This window comes from Hyperolius riggenbachi, chromosome 4 (assembly GCF_040937935.1).
Source record: "Hyperolius riggenbachi isolate aHypRig1 chromosome 4, aHypRig1.pri, whole genome shotgun sequence".
NCBI classification, from domain to species: Eukaryota; Metazoa; Chordata; class Amphibia; order Anura; family Hyperoliidae; genus Hyperolius; species Hyperolius riggenbachi.
This window is the reverse complement of record NC_090649.1, coordinates 382100068-382123904: the sequence shown is the minus strand read 5'-3', so window position 1 is coordinate 382123904 and position 23837 is coordinate 382100068. Positions and strand designations below refer to the sequence as shown.

Sequence of the window (23837 nt, the reverse complement as noted above, 5' to 3'; positions counted from 1 at the left end):
TCAGAAAACTGAAAGACAAGCGTGACCCCTGCCTGAGTCATTCTGAGCAAGAACAGAGATGTTATCGGGGCTATGCGAGGTGTCAGATCTAAAGAGTGGCAAGGTCTAAAGCGGGGGGTGTCTAACACTATCATGTAAGGGGCCAAAATCTAAAACATAGTCTAAGGCTCAGTTCAGATCAGCTTTTAGCTGCGGATCCGGCCGTATGGCTCCGGTTTCCGTTCCACTGGACAGACAAAAAAATGCAGCAGGACCCAATTTTCCTGACCGTTTCGCTCAGTGGAAAGGAAACGGAAGGTTTTGCAGCAAAATAGGAACCAATGAAAACGGACGTGTTACAGCACACTGGCTGTAAAAACGGACTGTTTTCCCAGATCCAGATGGCTGGATCCATACGGCCTGATCCGGGAAAAAACGCAGATGTGAACCGAGCCTAAGCGAGTCAAATTGTTTACCTCTGTCGCAAAAATCTTAAAATTTTAAATACATGTAAACATACACAAATAAGAAGTACTTTTCTTCCGGAGTAAAATAAGCCATACATTACTTTTCTCCTATGTTGCTGTCGCTTACACTAAGTAGTAGAAATATGACATTACCGACAGGTTTTGAACTAGCCCATCTTCTCATGGGGGGTTCTCAGGGTTTTCTTTATTTTTAAAAGCACTTAGTGAAACAACTATTACAGTGGGATGCGAAAGTTTGGGCAACCTTGTTAATCGTCACGATTTTCCTGTATAAATCGTTGGTTGTTATGATAAAAAATGTCAGTTAAATATATCATCTAGGAGACACACACAGTAATATGTGAGAAGTGAAAAGAAGTTTATTGGATTTACAGAAAGTGCACAAAGTTCAAGGACAGAAAGCCCATAAAGATAGCACCACTCTAATGAAATAGTAACATTTATTCAAAAAATATATAGCATTGATACAAAATATATGATATCTTTGAGTTTCAAAAAAGATAAAAACTATTAAAACCGACCATATGGTCCAAAATGGTAACAGCTGCATACAATCATGTCTTTAAGCGAATCAGAGGTACAATCCACCATATAAATATAGTCACAGATATGGCACAAAATATTGCCTATATGATCGCCTCAGTGTGCATCTAATCAGAGCACACACAAGGTTGAACCCGGGTTCAGCAAGAAAAACATATAAATATATACATCCACATACAATAGTGTAAATAGCAAGTGCAAAAAATACATATAATAATGGAGCAATACCTAAATGAGAAATAATGTGCAAACCAGCAAGGGCTGCTATATCAATAACCCTGGGAGCAGCCTATAGTTAAAGTGCATAGAGTGAAAGAAAGTGCCATGAAAGAAGGATACTTAGCCCGGGAAGACCCAGCTGCACTGTCTCAGCCTCCTTGGTCTTCCCGGGCTAAGTATCCTTCTTTCATGGCACTTTCTTTCACTCTATGCACTTTAACTATAGGCTGCTCCCAGGGTTATTGATATAGCAGCCCTTGCTGGTTTGCACATTATTTCTCATTTAGGTATTGCTCCATTATTATATGTATTTTTTGCACTTGCTATTTACACTATTGTATGTGGATGTATATATTTATATGTTTTTCTTGCTGAACCCAGGTTCAACATTGTGTGTGCTCTGATTAGATGCACACTGAGGCGATCATATAGGCAATATTTTGTGCCATATCTGTGACTATATTTATATGGTGGATTGTACCTTTGATTTGCTTAAAGACATGATTGTATGCAGCTGTTACCATTTTGGACCATATGGTCGGTTTTAATTGTTTTTATCTTTTTTGAAACTTAAAGATGTCAAATATTTTGTATCAATGCTATATATTTTTTGAATAAATGTTACTATTTCATTAGAGTAGTGCTATCTTTATGGGCTTTCTGTCCTTGAACTTTGTGTATGTTTTTTGAGCCCTTGCACACTCCTATTAACATAGTTTAGTGTTGCGGACACACTGTTACTCTTTAATTTACAGAAAGTGCGCAATAATTCTATCTAAATTAGGCAGGTGCATAAATGTGGTCATTTTATTGATTCCAAAACCTTTAGAACTAGTTATTGGAACTCAAATTAGCTTGGTAAGCTCAATGACCCTTGACCTACATACACCAGTAAATCCAATTATGAGAAAGAGTCAATTGTAAGTTTCCCTCCTCTTAATTTTCTCCGAAGAGTAGCAACATGGATCTCTCTCAAAAGAACTCTCAAATGACCTGAAGACAAAGATTGTTCACCATCATGGTTTAGGGGACGGATACAGCAAGCTGTCTCAGAGATTTCAGCTGTCTGTTTTCACAGTTAGGAACATATTGAGGAAATGGAAGACCACAGGCTCAGTTCAAGTTAAGGCTCAAAGTGAAAAATCTCGGATAGACAGAAGCGACGAATGGTGAGAACAGTCAGAGTAAACCCACAGACCAGCACCAAAGACCTACAACATCATCTTGCTGCAGATGGAGTCACTGTGCATCGTTCAACCATTTGGCGCACTTTACACAAAGGGATGCTGTATGCGAGAGTGATGCAGAGGAAGCCTTTTCTCTGTCCACAACACAAACAGAGCCACTTCAGGTATGCTAAAGTACATTTGGACAAACCAGCTTAATTTTGGAATAAGGTGCTGTGGACTGATGAAACTAAAATTGAGTTATTTGGGTATAACAAGAGGCGTTATGCATGGAGGAAAAATAACACAGCATTCCAAGAAAAACACCTGCTACCTACAGTAAAATATGGTGGGGTGTTCCATCATGCTGAGGGGCTGTGTGGCCAGTGCAGGGACTGGGAATATTGTCAAAGTTGAGGAATGCATGGATTCCCCTCAGTATCAGCAGATTCTGGAGTCCAATGTCCAGGAATCAGTGACAAAGCTGAAGCTGCACCGGGGCTGGATCTTTCAACAAGACAACAACCCTAAACACTGCTCAAAATCCACTAAGGCATTCATGCAGAGGAACAAGTACATCGTTCTGGAATGGTCATCTCAGTCCCCAGACCTGAATATAATTGAAAATCTGTGGTATGAGTTAAAGAGAGCTGTCCATGCTTGGAAGCCATCAAACCTGAATAAACTAGAGATGTTTTGTAAAGAGTAATGGTCCAAAATACCTTCAACCGCAATCCAGACTCTCATTGGAACCTACAGGAAGCGTTAAGAGGCTGTAATTTCTGCAAAAGGAGGATCTACTTGATATTGATTTCATTTCTTTTTTGTGGTGCCCACATTTATGCACCTGCCTAATTTTGTTTAAACAATTATTGCACACTTTCTATAAATCCAATAAACTTAATTTCTCTTCTCAAATATCACTGTGTGTGTCTCCTATATGATATATTTAACTGACATTTTTTATTGTAACACCCAATGATTTATACAGGAAGGTTGCCCAAACTTTCGCATCCCACTGTATCTGGTCAAATAAAAAATATCAGTTGACTTCATCTCTATCCTGAATGCTTTGTAACACTTTGATACACGCAATGCTTACCTGTACTACATACATGAAGTTTGGAAACTACTTACTGGCTTTTTTCGGGCATTTCATGCACTTGCTGAAACCCCAGGAAGTCCCCACTGTTCCGCAACAGTCTTCTTGCTTCGAAAGTCCTGGGAGAGGCTTTCCACACTGGTAAAAGAAAGATAACTTAGTTAGTTCATTGACTTCTAAAGTGAGACAACGCAATCCTGAGTATAACAGAAACAGCAATGTTGGTGGTGGTGGTGGTGTGGGGGGAGAGCCTACTAATGAAATGTGACTAAAAAGAGAAAATAGAAGTCAAGGGAACAAACATGTAGTCATGTGATCAAATATGCAGTCTAGGTGTGATAGGAGATTGATGGTTTTAGTGAATGAGTCAAATAGCCAAGTAAAAGATACCATAAATCGTTTTTCTTACTTCTCAAAACACTACAAGAATCAAACTTCTAAATCAAGCCAATGACACGCTAAAATGAATGAATGCTTTTAAGCCCTTTTAATACTGTTGAGGAAAGTTATAGATGCCAACATGCATAATAACTTAGCTTCAGGCAGTCACACTACCAGACTCTTTTTACAATTATACAGATGTCTGCGGTTTAATGGGAAAACCAGGTTTGGAGGAAGACCATAAATTTTACAAGTATTTACAGAAAGTTACATTAACTGCAGATGGTATAGAATTCAACTGCCAGTCAAGCAGTGCAGCTATGTTATGTCTATATGACAGCTATATTTCAGTTATTAAGATGTACAAAGACATGAATCTAGTCAGCTGGTCCAAATGGCTTCAGCTTGTGTGAGCAAGAATGGCATATCCCTGTATAGAACAGAGATCTGCTGGACCACTGCTCTACAGCAGACAGATCAATTGGAAAGGCTACAAAACGTCTTCCAACCATTACCGTAACTAAGCAGTGCTAGCAGCATCTAGTTTATTAACGATTAAATATTTTCGGGAGATCCGACCATATTTATCGAATTGCTGTATTATTGGATCATTTTATTGTATTGTGTGTGGCCACCTTTAGTCTAATTAAACCTTACGGGCACTGCAGTTGTCCTTGGTAGGCTTTGGGGCTCCATATCAATACAGTGGTTGGGGCCCCATATAAATCTTGCACGGGGTCCCAAGCTCCTTTGTTACGCCACTTGTGAACAGCTTCTCACTGACTGTAATATATCCATAACTGCAGAGAAGTATCTTAATGGTGTAACCAATTGGTTGGTCCAGTCTGCTGTGAGAGTCTACAGATGAAGTTTCAATGAACCTCTTACAACCTCCACCAGGACAAAGGGATTTATAAGGAAATTATTTGATATAATCAGTTACAATCAATTGAAGGGATTACAAAGACATGCAGTGAGCACTTTACTATTCCTGGAGTGCCATTTTAAGGAACAAACCCCTTTTTCTTAAAGCACACCTGAACCGAGAGGTATGTGGAGGCTGCCATAATTATTTATTTTAAGATAATACAAATTGCCTGGCTGTCCTACAGATCCTGTGGGCCAGATTTATCAAGAGTGTCGGAGACAAAATATTGGTAGGTTTCTAGAAATCCGTGCAGAACTGTCTCAGGCATCTTAAGAAATCATTAGATAGTGCAGATTCCTTCTAAAACTGTTGTAAAATAGGAGAAGCTAGAAAGGTCTCTCAGACAGTGCAGTGTGTGAGGGAAATTGCTGTTGCTGAGGTAACCAACACACCTGCTGTATTGATAGCAGCAGCATAGGCCCCAACCGTCCCGGATTAGTCGGGGCAGTCCCGGGTTGGTGGGAGGGGTCCCACTATCCCGGGCCACCCCCCCTTGTGTCCCGGCAGGCAGAAGAAATTTAAAAAAAAAAAGATCAAGGCACCAGCCGCGGACAGTTGCAGAAGTGTACTAATGCGGCGCGGAGCAGAGCCGACACCACTAGTTCCTTCCTCGCTCCCTCCCTCTCCATCATGGGCCTCATCGTGAGTCCCCTATGAAAGGCAGAGATCGTGCACAGCGGGCGTATAGTTTACATTACCATTCCGGTGACTGGCTTCCTACTTCCTGTTTCCCATGACGTGAAACTGGAAGTAGGAAGCCGGCCGCCGGAACGGTAATGTAAACTAAACGCCCGCTGCGCACGATCTCTGCCTTTCATAGGGGACTCACGAGGGGGCCCATGATGGAGAGGGAGGGAGCGAGGAAGGAAGGAGGGATGTCGGCTCTGCTCCCCGCCGCATTAGTACACTTCTGCGGCTGGTGCCTTGATCTTTTTTTTTTCCTCCTCTTCCCACTGGCACCCTCTAATCCACCCCCCCACAGAGTGGCACCCTCCAATCCTCCCACAGTGGCACCCTCCTACCCAACCACCCACCCACAGAGTGGCACCCTCTTACCCACCCACACAGTGGCACCCTCCTACCCACCCACACCCTCCTCCCCACTACCAGAGTGGCACCCTCCTACCCACCCACCCAGAGTGGCACCCTGCTAAGCACCCACCCAGAGTGGCACCCTCCAACCCTCCCATCCAAAGTGGCACCCTCATACCCACCCACCCAAAGTGGCACCCCCTCCCCACTCAGAGTGGCACCCTCTTACCCACCCACTGATAGTGGCACCCTCCTACCCACCCACCCATAGTGGCACCCTCCTAGCCACCCATCCAAAGTGGCACCCTCCTAGCCACCCACTCAGAGTGGCACCTTGCTAACCTCCCACCCAGAGTGGCAACCTCCTCCCCACCCAGAGTGGCACCCTCCTTCCCACTACCAGAGTGGCACCCTCCTACCCACCCACCCATAGTGGCACTCTCCTAACCACCCACCCAGAGTGGCACCCTCCTAGCCACCCATCCAAAGCGGCACCCTCCTACCCACCCACCAAGAGTGTCACTATCCTACCCATACATTCAAAGTGGCAGACTCCTACCCACCCACCTAGAGTGGCACCCTCCTGCCCACCCAGAGTGGAACACTCCTCACCACCCACCCAGAGTGGCACCGTCCTCCCCACCCACTGACACCATACTGCCCACCCACTGGCACCCTCCTCCTACCCACTAGCACCCTCCTCCCCACCCTCGTCCCGCCCAGAGTGGCACCCTCCTACCCACCCATCCAAATCTAACCACCCAGATGGGCACCCTCATAACCAACCAACCACCCAGAGTGGCACCCTCCTCCCCACCCATCCATAGTGGCACCCTCCTACCCACCCACCCAGAGTGGCACCCTCCTAACCACCCACCCAGAGTGGCACCCTCCTAGCCACCCATCCAGAGTGGCACACTCCTATCCTACTACCCAAAGTGGCACCCTCATACCCACCCACCCAGAGTGGCAACCTTCTCCCCACCCACAGTGGCACCCTCCTCCCCACTACCAGAGTGGCACCCTCCTACCCACCCACCCATATTGGCACTCTCCTAACCACCCACCCAGAGTGGCACCTCCTAGCCACGCATCCAAAGTGGCACCCTCCTACCCACCCACCAAGAGTGGCACCTTCCTACCCACCCATTCAAAGTGGCAGACTCCTACCCACCCACCTAGAGTGGCACCCTCCGGCACCCTCCTGCCCACCCATAGTGGCACCCTCCTCCCCACCCACCCAGAGTGGCACCGTCATCTCCACCCACTGACACCCTACTGCCCACCCACTGGCACCCTCCTCCTACCCACTAGCACCCTCCTCCCCACCCTCGTCCCGCCAATTGTCACCCTCTCCCACCCTTCTGAAAAATCTAGGGTGTGGCTTAAGGCCGCACAGGGGGCATGGCTTAAAGAGAACCCGAGGTGGGTTTGAAGAATATTATCTGCATACAGAGGCTGGATCTGCCTATACAGCCCAGCCTCTGTTGCTATCCCAAACCCCCCTAAGGTCCCCCTGCACTCTGCAATCCCTCATAAATCACAGCCACGCTGCTGACAAACAGCTTGTCAGAGCTGGCTGTGTTTATCTCTATAGTGTCAGTCTGCTGCTCTCCCCGCCTCCTGCAGAACTCCAGTCCCACCTGCATCCCTTCCCTCCCTGCTGATTGGAGGGAAGGGACGGGGGTAGGGACCGGAGCTATGCAAGAGGCGGGGAGCAGCTGAGACTGACACTACAGATGTAAACATCTGTACACCAGCATGGCTGTGATTTATGAGGGATTGCAGAGTGCAGGGGGACCTTAGTGGGGTTTGAGATAGCAACAGAGGCTGGGCTGTATAGGCAGATCCAGCCTCTGTATGCAGATAACATTCTTTAAACACACCTCGGGTTCTCTTTAAGTGTCCCTCTTTCTCATCTTCCAAAGCTGGGAGGTATGCAGCAGGCTCTGAGGAGGAATTCAGCAAGGGGGAGGAGCACATCACAAATCATGTCTAGTCTGCACTCTGCAGAACTACTATCATTAATCTGCGCCAGTTTAGGGATGGATTTGCAATTTTCTTAACTGTAGTGCAGCTCTATTATTATTATTATTATTTTAGTATTTATATAGCGCCGACATATTACGCAGCGCTGTACAGTGAATATATATATATCTTGTCACTAACTGTCCCTCAAAGGAGCTCACAATCTAATCCCTACCATTGCCATATGTCTATATATTATGTAGTGTAAGTACTGTAGTCTAGGGCCAATTTTTAGGGGGAGCCAATTAACTTATCCGTATGTTTTTGGAATGTGGGAGGAAACCGGAGTGCCCGGAGGAAACCCACGCAGACACGGAGAGAACATACAAACTCTTTGCAGATAGTGCCCTGGCTGGGATTCGAGCTCTAGAAATTCATGCTAAATTGCCACTATTACCTAGGAATTAAGAAGGTTCTTATCATGCAGGACTGTTCTCCCCGCTGGTTAGAACGGCTTAAAGGAATACTATTTAAGTATCTCAAATTTCTGGAAGCAGCATTAATCAATATGGCAATATGAGTCAGAACGAACACAGCATATGCTTCTGCTGTGCAGTGTGTCTTTTTTTAATATACCTTGCAGACAGCGTCCCCTGAACAAACTGACGGCGACGGGTTATTGGGGCAGACCATTATGCTAGAGGTGATGCCTCTTGCCGAGTGCAGCTGTGGACTATACTGTTTTATGCTCCCCAACATCAGTGCAAGTTATCCAGCATGTTACTATGAGGAGGGAGAGACAACAGCTCTCCCTCCCTCTCACTCCAAGTCTGCCCGGCCAATAACACCATGCTTACTTGTCCCCTTCTGCTTGCGTGTGAAGAGAATCGTCAGAAGTTTCCCTTCACACTAGTGAAGCCCGGTTCATGAGGGATTGGCTCATTTGAGCTGGTTCTTTCCTGTGAGTCGAGTGATCTGACTCATCACACTGAACCGAATCAGTTCAGTGAATGAGAAAGACACTGAACCGAATCAGTCCAGTGGATGAGAAAGGATTCCTTTCTCAGAGGGGCGGGGGAGAGGCGGAGGTACGCGTCTGACAGACGCGCGTGGGGCAGGGCTGCGGCGGTTAGCCCTGCCCCAATGCGGAAGCGCTCCCCGGCTGCACGGAGGGGATTTGGGGGTGAAGGGACCCCCGTTTAGCCGCGGGATAGCGGCGTTTTAGCAGGGGCACACATGCCCCTGCTATCTATGAGGTCTGAAGCGAGATTTATCCTCGCTTCAGACTCTCTTTAAAATGTTTGTAAAACACACAATGAATTAACAGGATTTAATAAGCTTTTGAGCAACTCGCCATAGCAGTCAGAACCATGGGGAGTGTTTAATTACCTACTTCATTCCATGTTGTGTACATCATAGAACATTCCAGAGCATTCATAGTTGTGGCGCTGGAAGGCCTGAGGTAATTGAACAATGAGTTTGTGCAGCTGGGCAACATTGTGCCAAGCAGACTATAAACAGGAGATAAATCACATATCCACATATTGTACAGTTTCTGAGCGAGACTTCCAAAACCAATACCAAATCCACATTTTCACTGTGAAGTAGGACATTCCTGCAATATTTTACAGCCTGTATTTGTGCGAACGGAGATGGCAAGAAATACAGACTACTAGTTTTCAGCAACAGTTAGGACTGGACTTCCATCATCGCTTTGTATTCATACTATTAAAGCACAGCTCTGATTCTGATTTTACCAAGCAATATATTCTTATGATAGATAAAGAAACTATGAGCAAAATCCAAGATTTAAAGTACCTTTCAATGGCACAGGTACAACCGCAAGTGAGAGCCTCAAACTTCAAAGAGTTATCAACTTACAGAGAGCATCATTGTGTCACCCCTGCCACTGCTGGACTTTCTCCACACATCGAGACTGCGGTCTAGGGCCAACAGGATAACACATGAACCGTCTCACCCTGGCAGCAATTTCTTAAAGGGTAACTGAAGTGAGAGGGAAATGGAGGCTGCCATATTTATTTCCATTTAAGCACAATGTTCTCCCCAGCCTCTTTTAGCCGGACGCTCCACCCGGCTAGTTCTGGTGAGCCCCCAGCTGTAATCAGCTCACTCCCTCCTATGCTATGAGCAAAGATGCGCACAGAAGCACCGACCCTGCATTCTGTCATCTCACCCACCCGGCTACTTTTTCATGCCACCCGGCTACTATTTCATGCCACCTGGCTACTATTTCATGCCACCCAGCTGGAAATTCTGGGGCGAACACTGAAGCAATACCAGTTGCCTGGCTGTCCTGCTGATCCTCTGCCTTTAATACTTTTGGCCATAGGTCCTAAAAAAGCATATACATAGCAGATGTGTAACGATCGGTGTAACACAGAGAGGGTCTGATTATTGGTGATCTGCAGCATCACCAAGAATACAGATATATACCCGATTATTGATGATCTGCAGTATCACCGATAATCAGATATATCGCTAACCTCTGGACACCGGAGAGATATGAGTGTTTTGGTGCAACAGTAAATACTTTGAGAGCAATACCTGGAGAACAGGTATCAGAGCAGTAGGCTATACTGAAAAAGAGAACAAGTGCCTTCCAGTAACCTGAGAATCTCCCGAAGGGAGGAGCCAGGCCAGGAGTTGGAAGGACCAGAGCGTTAGTTACACCAATAGGAGAGTGTCACTAATGATCTGTGAACTATCTCTAAGGTAGGGAGATAGCTCTCGAGGTCGGGCAAGCCAGATCGGCAACACACGGACAGATAAGTACAAAGACAGGAGACAGATTCAGTAATCCCAAGACATGCAGAGTTTGGCAACAGAATATCAGATATAGCGAAGTACCAAATCAGTAATCAGAAGAGTGGTTAGGAAAGCAGAAGGCCATAACAGATAATAAACAATGCCTAGTCTTGGTGTGAGCTCCGTGATCATCAACACCCTGGAACTAGTCTAGAGTATAACAGAATGATAATACAATTCCCTAGTCTGGGTGTAAGGTCCTTGATCATCAACACCCTGGAACTAGTCTGGATATAACAACTGGTAACACAGAATCTAACAAAAGGTCTGAGTGCTTCCACGTAGTGATCGCAACGGCAGACAACCAGTGAATGACCAGCACCCAGTATATATAGCACAGCGCTCTCCAGTGCCTCCCCTAAGTGCTGGACCAATGGGAACTGGTTGAATCGTCAGCTGACCGGCTTGGTCAGCTGACTCCCTTCTGGCTGTCATAAAAGTTCTGCCTCAGCTCGCGCGCGCGTCCTTCTGAACCTGTGTGGACTATCAGTCCCAGCCACACCCGCCGCGCTGGACGCGGAACCAGCCGCACCGCTATCAGGGCATGCGGCGGTTTCTCCGCGTTCAGCCATAATGGTAGATGTAGGCCTACGCGTGCAAACCGCCGCGTTGGACGTGGAATCAGCCGCCTTGTTCTCTACACATGCGGCGGCTTTTCCGCGTTTTCTCACAAGATGTTTCTGACATTATTGTCAGATCTGACAAGATTAGCTACATGCTTGTTTCTGGTGCTATTCAGACACTACTACAGCCACATAGATCAGCAGGGCTGCCAGGAAACTGGTATTGTTAAACCTATACTTTAATTCCTTTAAGTGTGTCTTCGATGTTCATTATCATTGTCTGATATTTGCACTATGCACTATGTCCTATGACTAATGCCATGTGTACCCCAAGCAATTCAGGGTGATATATCCTTCATACTTAACGAATAAAGTTGATTCTGATATAAAAAAAACCACACAAAAATACATGCAAATGTCTGTTCAAAGAAGAATACAAAAAAACCCCTAAAATGGAGAATCATGCCTGCGGAAGAACAAATGCATAAAACGCTAGGACAAGTATGAACAGTCCCATAAGGCTCTTAAAAGGATGATTAAATCAGACATAAAAAAAGTAGTTTTACTTACTTGGGGCTTCCACTGGCCCTCTGCAGTTGCCCTGTGCCCATGCCAGTACTCTAGGATCCTCTGGTCCCCCACCGCGGCTCAGTTTTGATTTCGCCGACTGAGCCTGTCGCCGGCCACTGTGCCTGTGTGGCCTTGGCCACCTGGATCCTCGTTCACGCTCTCAACGCCGGGAGTGGCACTAAGACAGGCTGACACCTTTCCCTCCACTGCGGATATCCTCCAAGAAGACCAATGGATTCATTTAGCTAAACCGCGCTTCTCTTCCTGCATCCTGGACTCCTCACTGAGGTCTCGTGCCCGCTGCTAACTGGAGAGCCCGCTTCCTGGCTGCCATCTAAGAGGGACACAAGCTGACTCAGGCTGATCCTTACCAACGGCCACTACATTCCAGGTGAGACCTGTCCTGGATAGGACAGTGTAATTGCTACTTTCTGCCAGTCTCAAAGTGCTCTTTTGTTCTTAGCCTTGCATGGAATGAAGAGTTTGATAGTTGTATGAGTCCATGTCTCTTTTTAGTCAGCCTAACATGCCCCATTTACCTTAAAACAAAGGTAGCACTTAGTCAACAAAGGCATTAACTTGAACAATCTCCATTCTCTATATCCTAAGCACTGATTGCAGTGTGAGTGGTGTCTTATCATTAACACTCTAGGCACTGTTTTTATCCCTGCTTTCTGGCCAAGTACCATGTTTACCAGTCCTAAATACAAAACAACATTCTATATTAAAATGATTCTAAAGTTGAAACCCATAAGTGAAAACTGGTGGTAACATGCTGGCTGGACTTCCTGAGATGTACATCCAAAACTCCAGGACCACCAACACATCATATCACACCATACCAAGCTGTACTGGATTATTGTCTAAAAAAAGAACACTGTAAATGGGCGGATGTGACCACAAATTACACAATTGCTCACAAAATGTTAACTAACCTTTGGTATAATCTGATAGAACCCAGGGATGGCCTGCAAATATTTTTCACATGATGACGAAATGTTAAATAAATTCCAGTCATTTCTACAGAACAACTCATGTCCTTCAATGATATCCAGCAGAGAGGATGCTTAAAAGAAAAGTCAAGCACAATGATATCATGTCTGTCTGCCTCTACCTACACTATACCATGAAGACAGATCAACCCGGATAACTAATGAGAATAGGCCCACAGAAACTTGGTTCAGCACATAATATTCAGCAAGAATGTTTCAAGGATTTGATTTTCTTGAGGGAACTGTCAAGAATCTACATTTGTATTGGCTCGCATGTGAAATTCTTTGCATACAAAGAAACCAAGCAGATTTCTTACATTAAGGTAATCATATCTGCATATAACTTATATTGCCATTTGATATATCTCTAATCCTATGATATTTCATGGTATTGATCTTATCCGAGATCTTTAGGGGATAGCGCATTAGCACAGTAAATGGATCCATGCGGATTTTCAACAGTATATTTTATTTTTAAAATGTCTAGTGCCAAACCATGAGTTTTAAGACTTTCCAGACTGCTTTCCTGTTCACTGAAGTGGGTTTATTTGTTCTGTGGCCCTCTGCCTGAAGAGCATGGTGAGTGGAGGGAATGTGGGAACAATGTCATACACCTGACTTCATTTTACATTCTTCTGACAATGTGGAAGTCTAGAATGTGGCCATGAACTGATGTTTTGGGTTAGTTTACATACACTTTAAACTAATTCAATAGAGTACATAAAAACTTGAGTTCTTTTTCATCCGCAACACTGCCTAGTTATATGGAATAAAAGTAAAGGCCTTTGATTTTGTGGTGTGTGAGAGATGTAATGGGTCCCTGGGCAAGGTAGAGATTGTAATGGGGCCCTGGGCAAGGTAGTAGATTTGGGGCCCCGTGTAGTCCTTTTAGTAAGCTGAAGCAAAGAAAGGTCAAATAAGGTGGCAGATGGGCCCCTTGACACCCACTAGGCCCCAAGCACCTGCCTAGGTTGCCTGGTGGATGATCCTGCTCTGATGTCACTGCAACCTTTGTTTTCTGATGATGTCATTTTGAGGCAGAAAATAATATTTGGCATTTTAGTCTAAATGGTCCTCATCTCATCGGTTCCTTTTACTCCCAGGGGAGCATAGAGTATCCATGAGGCTCCCCATTTAGATCTATTTGTTGCTATTCTCATTCCAGGTTTTTCCCATTTGTCCAATTTCTTCTTTCACTGATATTCTTCATGTTCTTTGAGGCCGTCCCCTTTTTTCTTGATCTCTGTGGATTCTGTCCTAGGGCTTTTCTTTCTACATATTCTTCTCCCTTCCTGGATGTGTGGCCTATATTTTATTTAACTGAATTTCTATTGGTAGCTGGTAAAGAATAAAAATACAAACTATTGGGTTTTTCTTTTTAGATTTTTTATTTCTCTATCTAGGGTACACCTGGATACATTCTCAATTTGATTTCTTAACTCAATTTTTTTTACATCACTTTTGCACCAACATCTCTGGTAACACTTCCCAACAGGGCGGTGGAGTCGTAGTTTTAATCGAGGAGTTGGAGCAATTTTTGGGTAGCTAGAGTCGGAGTTGGGGGTTTCATAAACTGAGGAGTTGGAGGCAGGAATTGGATGATTCCTGTACCAAATCCAAAGCCCTGGTAAGTATTAGACTAAGGAATCGGAGCCGAGGAGTCGAGGCGTCGGAGCATTTTGGGTACTTGGAGTCTGAGCTGGGGTTTCATAAACTGAGGCGTCGGAGTCTGATGATTTTGGTACCAAATCCACAGCCCTGGTAAGTATTACCGGTAGACTAAGGAGTCTGAGCCATTTTGGGTACCTGGAGTCGGAGTTGAAGTCGGTGGTTTCATAAACTGAGGAGTCGAAGTTGAATGATTTTTGTACCGACTCCACAGCCCTGCTTCCCAAATAGGTAAACAACTTCACCAGTTCTATGCCATACTCACTAAAATTCTATCTATCTGTATCGGTATTGTTTATGCTCACTACTTTTGTTTTGTTGGCATTGATGCGTAATCCTGAAATTTCATTTCATTTTGAGAGAGAGAGAGAGACTGACTAAAAATTTCTGTTTCCTCAGAACTCTCCCCAGTATACTGTCAACAGGAATATTGTTGACACATGGCTCCTGTGCTGCATATGGAAATTAGCCCTTAGTCAACGACTTACAACAGCTCTGAGTGGAGATAGGACACTGGATCTCAGTGCTAGTTCAGGCCTAGCGATTCAGAAATTTAGACGAATAGCGCTACATTAGCGTGAAGCCATGTCAGTTTAGTTCAAAGGGTTGTTCAGATGAACATGATTAAACGTCCATGACTCGGTGGGCTACGGATTAGACTACCATAAAATAAAAGAGTACATTTTGGTGGTTTGTTGTGGTCTATGAAGAGCAACTACAGCAGCTAAATGCACCAAAATGGCAGGAAAAGAACACTACACCTGAGGAACATTGCAAAAAGGGGGAAAAAGATGTATAGCAACAGTGCCCTTTAGTTAGAAGTATTTTCACTTGCAGTATGAGCTGTATCTGGTGTCAGCAAGTGTTAAAGAAAAAATGTAAACAAGGATTGAACTTCATTCCAATCAAAAGCTGATACCCCCTTTCGCACGATACATGGTTACCTTTTCTGAAATAGATCATGTGGTGAAACCCCTCCTACAGTGTGATGTTATGACCATGGTCCTGACAGTTTGCGGTCTGTGAACCTTGTTGCATTGTGGGAAATAATAGCTTTTTCCACCAACTCTCAGTAACAAACATTCTGCTCAGATCACCTGGCAGAACTAAAGATGCCACCTCCAGTGATACATTTCAAAATGTAAATTAGGGAGAGGGAAGATCTTACAGTGGGCAAACAATGACTAAATAATTTATAAAATAATATTGTAAAAAATAAGCAATTTTATTCATGACGTTATTTTCACTACAGTTTCTCTTCCTGTGTCTTGGTCTGCTTCTCATAAAGCAGCATGGTGGCCCAATGACTAGCACCCTCGCCTTGCAGTGCTGAGTCCCCAGTTCAAATCCCAGCCAGGGATGAATCTGCAAGGAGTTTGTATGTTCTCCTTGTGTCTGCATTGGTTTCCCCAGGCACTCCGATTTCCGCCCACATCCCGAAAACATACAGATAAGTTATTTGACTTCCCCCTAAAAATTGGCCTTAGACTACGATGGACATATTACTGTGATAGGGATTAGATTGTGAGCTCCTCTGAAGAATAGTTAGGCCGGGACCACACAAACGCACATGTTTTTTCACAGTAGCTAATGTAATTGATAGAGAAAACTTACAAAATGTGCAGAATTATCATGCAGAATGTCAGTTTTTTTTTCTGCACGTGAAAAAAACACATCAAGTGTGAACTAACTCATTGATTAACATAAGATCTCAGTTTTTCTGTGCAGAAAACACGCAGGAAAACAAGTCAAGTGTGTTTCCTGCCTTAGTGACAAGAATATGGGGTTTATTCACTACCGTGCTATGACAAATAGCAAGCCTTATCAGAGATAACACACCTTATCAGAGTTAACACACCTCATCAGAGTAGTACAGCGAGTGCTACGAACCCGCAGGGGCTCAGGGCAGGACGAGTGCCATTGCCAATTAGCAGACATAAGTTTGTAGCGATTGGTATGCTACTCTGATAAGATGTGTTATCTCTGATAAGGCGTGCTATCTCTGATAAGGCACGTTATTTGTCATAGCACGCGGTTTAGTGAATCAACTCCTATGTACTCTGTAAAGGACTGTGAAAGATGTCTGCATTATACAGTATAAATACAAAATAATAACAACAATAAAGCAATAATTTTAACATTGAATGTGGGCAAAAGGTTCTCTTCTTAGAATTCGTAACAAGGACAACAACCTAGAAGCAGGAGGCATTGGTCATTGCAATAAAAAGTTAGAGCTGCAGCCTTCTGGGTTTGCTGGTTAAAAGTACCACAGGGCATCCCTTTTGCATGACATGACACTACAAAGCATGGGTAAAGGCTCGTTTCCATTTAGCAAAGCAGGAGCCGTGTGTCAGCGTGGCTCTGCATTCCACGTGACTCCCTCGAGAGGCGGCACTTGCGTTCCCATTCATTATAATGAAAGGGATTGTGGGTGCAATTGCCTCAAAATACAGGCAACCATGTGCTGTGATTCAGTAGTGAATCGCAGCGCATGTATGGAAGCATCAGAGAGTGCAGTCTATGCACTCTCTGCTGTCCCAGTGATTGCATTTCCATAAGCATGGCTGAAATGCAGGCAACCATGTGCTGAGATTCAGTGATGAAAAAATATCTCCTTGGAGAAAACCAGGGAGAAAAAGTCAGTTGGATTTGGACCAATTTCCCTTATTCAATTAACTTGTTCTCCTAAGTTTTCTTTAAGGTGATATTTTCACACCTTATCAATAAAATGACTTTTAGGCCACCAGTTAGCAAAAAGATACGAAGAATAATTTTGACAGTACTTTTTCACCCACTTTTTGGTACTTTTCATTTACAGAAAAGTTATTTTAATCAACAAATACAAAAAAATCTCTTGGGAGAAAACTTAGGAGAAAAAATGAATTGAATAAGGGCGGGTTTCCACTAGGAGTCGCAGTCATTTCCGATTCGGGCGTGGCTACGGTCATGCTGCGAATCACTAAGCTATAGGGATTTGGGTGTGTGCTGCCATACAGAATCGCATCTCAGTGTGATTTGGACTGAAGCCCATAAAAGGTATAGGCAGTGCTTCCCCGCCCAGATCACGTGTGAGGAAACGCTGCCAATTTGCCTCAAATTTGGGCATAGTGAAAATGGGCTCTAAGGGTCAGTTAGATTTCTACCATTCTACTGCTGGTTCTTAATGCCAGTTCCAATGAGCACTAAAGTACATTTTAGAGCCCAGGTCTTCAGGAGTAGATGTGAGGTTCATTTTCTTCAGCAAGAACAGAAATAACAATCACAACCTGTTTAAATCTTCCCCACTCGGTCTATAAATGATGAAATGGCTGTCTGGACTTTGACTTTTACATGGAAAGAAAGAAAGTAATTAAAACCGTATTTTGTCAAATAAACTTCTGAGTATTTGTGTGTAAAACATGTTCATTAGTAAAAAAATATGATTCATACTTAAACCACAAACTGGTGGTTTGTTTCATGACATTCAAATAATCCAAGCTCTAAACTGTAGCAATGTCTTCACAACAGATTTATGCTTCTGCCCTTTTTTTTGCACACAATGATTTGTTAAGATGAAATATCAAAAATGAAGCCTAAAAATGCCAGATCTCTGGGAAATGTAATGCAGATGCCAATGGCAGTTGAGCACAGCCCCATGAGAGAATTACATTAATTTAAAAAACACAAAACTTGGCTTAACAGCTCTGAGTGTCATTCTGCAATGACCTCAGCCTCAGCACGTGCCAGAATCCGTTGAAGCTACCCCTCCCTCTTGCCTTTCCAATGGCTTAATACATTTCAGAAACCATTACAAGCTGGGCACACATTTTCTAGCATTCCTTGCTGAATATGTTTTTTTCTCCTTGTTTAGTGATGGTGGGATAATATCAGAGGTTGGATGCCATGGCAAGTAAATCATGGAATCCTAAACAACTCAATAGCCCCAGAATCCAATGGCCCTTCTGAAGCGGCTGCATTAACCCTTCATTGATGCTTAATTTGTAATGATCATGCTTTGAACAGTGGTAATCATGAACAAAACTATTCCCTTTCCCCTGCTTTTGCCTTTACCAAACTGTAGCTGTTCTTGGAAAGCAGATTTTATTATGGACCATGTAATTGTTATCTAGGCAATGTTGTGGATAGCCCACTGTAAAAGTAGGGATAGGGCCCATCAAGCGGCCTTTGAATGTGGGCACGGTGTGCACTAGATAAATTGCGTATGCCCACCTGTTAGACCACAACTTGCTCCTGAGGAAGTAAATTCTGATTTACAAAACACTTTGACCTGCATTTGTGTACAGCTGTGGCACATATAGTGGCTGAATAGTGCACTGGTTAAAGTGAACCTCCAGACTAAAATTCTACTCAGCAGCACTGAAAAGGCTTGGTGTTTCTTTAACAGTTTCACAGCATCAGAACTTTGTTTTTCTAACCAAAGCCTCCTTTTTAGCTGCACAGAAGCTAAACTCCACCCCATCAAAGAAAACTGCCCAGGCATTTTTCCCCTGATGCTGTGCAAAGCATGATGGGATTTCTGATGTTGTTCTTGTTGCCTAGCAGCTGGGACTAGTGATCAGGACACAGAACAGTTGGAACTGTGTCTTATGCTCCTTTCAACCAAAAAGATGGCTGCCCTCATGAAACCACAAACCTTTGCCTGTTCTTTTAAAACAGGATGTGTCAGAGATTATATTACCTATTTTAATTAACATAACTAATGTAACTTAATCACAGTATGTTTGTTTAGGCTGAAGTTCTTCTTTAAGGGCTCTGCCTTTGACACAGGTGACCAGGGTTTTAATCTCGGCTCTTTCTGTTCAGTAAGCCAGCACCTATTTAGTTGGAGACCTTGGACAAGACTTCCTAACACTGCTACTACCTATAGAGCACAGCCTAATGGATGCAGCGCTGGTACTTTGAGTCCGCAGGGAGAAATGCACACTATAAATGTCCTGTGTCTTGTATTGTCATATATGCTGGGACTATACTATCATCTGAACCTGTTCAACTGAGTAGTCCTTTCCCACCATAAACCTTGGAGGCAATTTCCCAGTTATTTTGTGCATTTTGTGTACTCTTATTCTGACACCTATTCCATGTCTATATGTATGCATAAACTTCAGAGATAAGTATGTAAGAAGAGTTTACTTTCTTGTTCTTAAATTATCAGGGCGACTGTATGTCTAATTACAGTGGGTTGCAAAAGTATTCAGCCCCCTTGACGTTTTTCACATTTTGTCATATTACTGCCACAAACGTGAATCAATTTTTTTGGAATTCCACAGGAAAGACCAACACAAAGTGGTGTACACATGAGAAGTGGAACGAAAATCATACACGATTCCAAACATTTTTTTACAAATAAATAACTGCAAAGTGGTGTGTGCATAATTATTCGGCCCCCTTTGATCTGAGTGCAGTCAGTTGCCTATAGACATTGCCTGATGAGTGCTAATAACTAAATAGAGTGCACCTGTGTGTAATCTAATGTCAGTACAAATACAGCTGCTCTGTGAGGGCCTCAGAGGTTGTCTAAGAGAATATTGGGAGCAACAACACCGTGAAGTCCAAAGAACACACAAGACAAGTCAGGGATCAAGTTATTGAGAAATTTAAAACAGGCTTAGGCTACAAAAAGATTTCCAAAGCCTTGAACATCCCACGAAGAACTGTTCAAGCGATCATTCAGAAATGGAAGGAGTATGGCACAACTGTACACCTACCAAGACAAGGCCATCCACCTAGACTCACAGGCCGAACAAGGAGAGCGCTGATCAGAAATGCAGTCAAGAGGCCCATGGTGACTCTGGACGAGCTGCAGAGATCTACAACTATTAGTCATGCACTGTACAAAGTTGGCCTTTATGGAAGAGTGGCAAGAAGAAAAGCATTGTTAACAGAAAGCATAAGAAGTCCCGTTTGCAGTTTGCCACAAGCCATGTAGGGGACACAGCAACCATGTGGAAGAAGGTGCTCTAGTCAGATGAGACCAAAATTGAACTTTTTGGCCAAAATGCAAAACACTATGTGTGGCGGAAAACTAACACTGCACATCACTCTGAACACACCATCCCCACTGTCAAATATGTTGGTGGCAGCATGATGCTCGGGGGGGGGGGGGGGGGGGGGTGCATCTCTTCAGCAGGGACAGGGAAGCTGGTCAGAGTTGATGGAAAGATGGATGGAGCCAAATACAGGGCAAACGTGGAAGAAAACCTCTTGGAGACGGCAAAAGACTTGAGACTGGGGCGGAGGTTCACTTTCCAGCAGGACAATGACCCTAAACATAAAGCCAGGGCAACAATGGAATGGTTTAAAACAAAACATATCTATGTGTTAGAATGGCCCAATCAAAGTCCAGATCTAAATTCAATCGAGAATCTGTTGCAAGATCTGAAAACTGCTGTTCACAAACGCTGTCCATCTAATCTGACTGAGATGGAGCTGTTTTGCAAAGAAGAATGAGCAAAGATTTCAGTCTCTAGATGTGCAAAGCTGGCAGAGACATACCCTAAAAGACTGGCAGCTGTAATTGCAGAAAAAGGTGGTTCTACAAAGTATTGACTCAGGGGGCCGAATAATTACGCACACCCCACTTTGCAGTTATTTATTTGTAAAAAAAATTTTAGAATCATGTATGATTTTCGATCCACTTCTCACGTGTACACCACTTTGTATTGATCTTTCACGTGGAATTCCAATAAAATTGATGCATGTTTGTGGCAGTAATGTGACAAAATGTGGAAAACTTCAAGGGGGCCGAATACTTTTGCAAGCCACTGTATATGACTTAAATGAATAAATGTGGAGTTTTAATGCGCCAATCCTATCCTCTGTGGATCATCATTATGCCATTTAACGTTCCACTCAGTGACCTCCTCAATACCCAATTATTTGCTTCACAATTTATTTGGCCAGCGCTCACACCCAATCCAACAAACAGCAATACTATCTATTTAGTCATTTATTTGCCCTGAAGAACAGTTAAAAGAAGATAACTAGGAAGTCATTAGGAAGCATGCAGAAAACTACGTAAGAACATGCATACTTCCCACCAAATATTCACAGTTAACAAAGTGAGAACAAGTCATGTTGTCCAATTTGCAAAGATGCATTTGATGTTCTTGTGTGGAGATATTTCAGTCAGTGTTGCACTGCTTTTGACTGTTTACTTCCTAAGTATTAATTATCTAAATGGGATGTAGAGATTGAACGGTAATTTAACTTTGGGCTTGAAGCCCTGATATTGTGTTGTTGATTGGCACCTCCTGTGACACTAGTTGGCAACAGCCTTAAAACACAAGGTATCAATGGGTCTCTTGGCATAGGAAACAAGTTACTGCTGGTATATTGGAAGCAGACACCAGAATGGATAATAAAAGAGAAGTCATATATCATGCTCAGGAGATAATGGCAAAAGCACAAGGCACCATCTGCAAAAAGCACACAGGAAAGACTGTAAGAGTATGATTCACTATAGCTAGGTAAAGTGCAAATACCAAGAACTGGCATTATGGGTATTTCTGCCATCAGGGGTGGTGCAGCACTAGCCTTCTTAATTGCAGGTGAAGCTACTTCTATTATGAAGCTAAGTATAACGTACAAAACAGGGACGTGCTCTAAACATTTCACTGACTTCCTAGAAGGGAAAAGTTTATAAAACATTCCTTACACTTTTTTTTTGTTTTTAATTAGCTTTATACTTTATTTATTTATTTTAAAGAACCACATTTGACACACTGTCCATGTGTACCTGTACAGTGATTTCAAAAGTGACATAGCCAGCCATGGCACTCCTTCACCACTATACTTTTATTCATCAAATTGCATTCCCTGACCACTGTACTTTTATTCATCAAATCTGCAGGCAAGTGTCATGGTTGGCTATGTGCAGTTCAATGTCCTGTGCAGGCACTGTGTCCCTATCCATGACCATAGAGCCGTGCTCCGCTGCAGTTGCAGCCAGTCATGGCTCTGAAATTGTGATACTTCACAATTTTCCAGAAGCATGGCAAGCTAATGTTTTTTGTTTTTTATTATAGATTATACCTGTTCTGTGCACAGTGCTGACATTAACAGCAAAACGCAGATAATATAACATTTGTGTGCTGTTTCTCTGCCTCTGACACTGGCCGAGAATAAACATGCAGATCAGATGCTTTGACTCCGCTGGCTACATGCTTGTTGCAGGGGTGTTGTAAGAACCTATATGTTGGTTGCTATTGGCAACAGCACAACACACCTTTTACTCTAGCACCAGCAACTCATTAGAGCTGCAACTCACAGCGACAGCATACAGGAGATAGAGTGGAGACAGCCACCTTCAACTTTAAGGGGTTTATTCAGCAAACAGGCATCTTTTGATACATGTTGATTTCTTCAGAGTAGAAAAAGTCTTTCCTATGTCCTCTGTACATCACATATATTTACAGCATACAGACATGAAGCTAGTATTCTAACTAGGAAGCGTAGGGAGCAGGACAGCATGCAGAAGACGAAGTGAAGTAAAGTAAAGTCTCTGCCATCCTGTCTCCATATTTTATATGAACATCAAAGAGTTAAATTCTGACATCACCCGAGCCATACCCCCAAGCCTACAATTGGCGGGCATGGGCATGTGACCCACTTCATCATCTAATATACCAGTGCTTTAAAACCTAGTTACGAAGAATGCAATGTTTTCCCAATATCGGCTTTGTTTACCGTTTCGTCGTCTAACTGTCGGTACAGTTAAACATGATAACCCATTTTGTGTTCTTCTAGAGGAACATGTTTCTTGTAAATGACTGCATAATTTCTCTCCAAGAAACGATGCTTAAAGAGACCCTGCATCTCAAGTCTTTACTAGACTTTAGTACCTAAGGCCTAGAATTCAAGTATACTTACATTCTAACAGGTGTGACTCAAAAACAACTAAAGCTACATATTCTGCATGACAGATAGGCAACTTCCATTATTTATTAGTGAATAAAGATGGCAGCCTCCATATTCCTTTCACTTCAGGTTCCCTTTAAGAAAAAGCAAGATTTAAGTCCAGCTCCCTGTCTGCTCAAACCATGCTAAAATTATGACCATGTTTGGACAAACCAGCCCCATAATCCGCAAAAATCAACGCATTTTATTATTGAAATCTACACCTCACCTGCAGTAACGATAGGAGTTGTATTATTTATTTATTGCATGCAGATGAACAATTATATAGAAAGTTATAAAAATGCAGTCTTAGAACAGTAAGACAGATGCAGAATGCATTAGCAATTTGTGGAACTTTTCAGTCGGGCAGGTCTCCCGGCTGAATTAATTACACAAACCTAACGTTTTCTCTATATTTGACATTCTCCAAGCTGGAAAGCATTTCCAGAAATACAAGTTTATGCAAAATCTAAAACCTTGATTTATTTCCATACAAAGAAGTGCTTGTCAAAGGGGG

General features: G+C 43.4%; 1 protein-coding gene across 1 annotated transcript in view; it reads right to left on the bottom strand.

The window, feature by feature from the left end:
* The window catches only part of LOC137504825 (latent-transforming growth factor beta-binding protein 1-like), a 458475-nt gene that overhangs the window by 90312 nt on the left and 344326 nt on the right, over positions 1-23837 (bottom strand). Inside the window, exon 9 of the mRNA XM_068233416.1 lies at positions 3533-3635. Coding sequence (XP_068089517.1) covers positions 3533-3635 — 103 coding nt within the window. The remainder of the gene's footprint in view (positions 1-3532; positions 3636-23837) is intronic.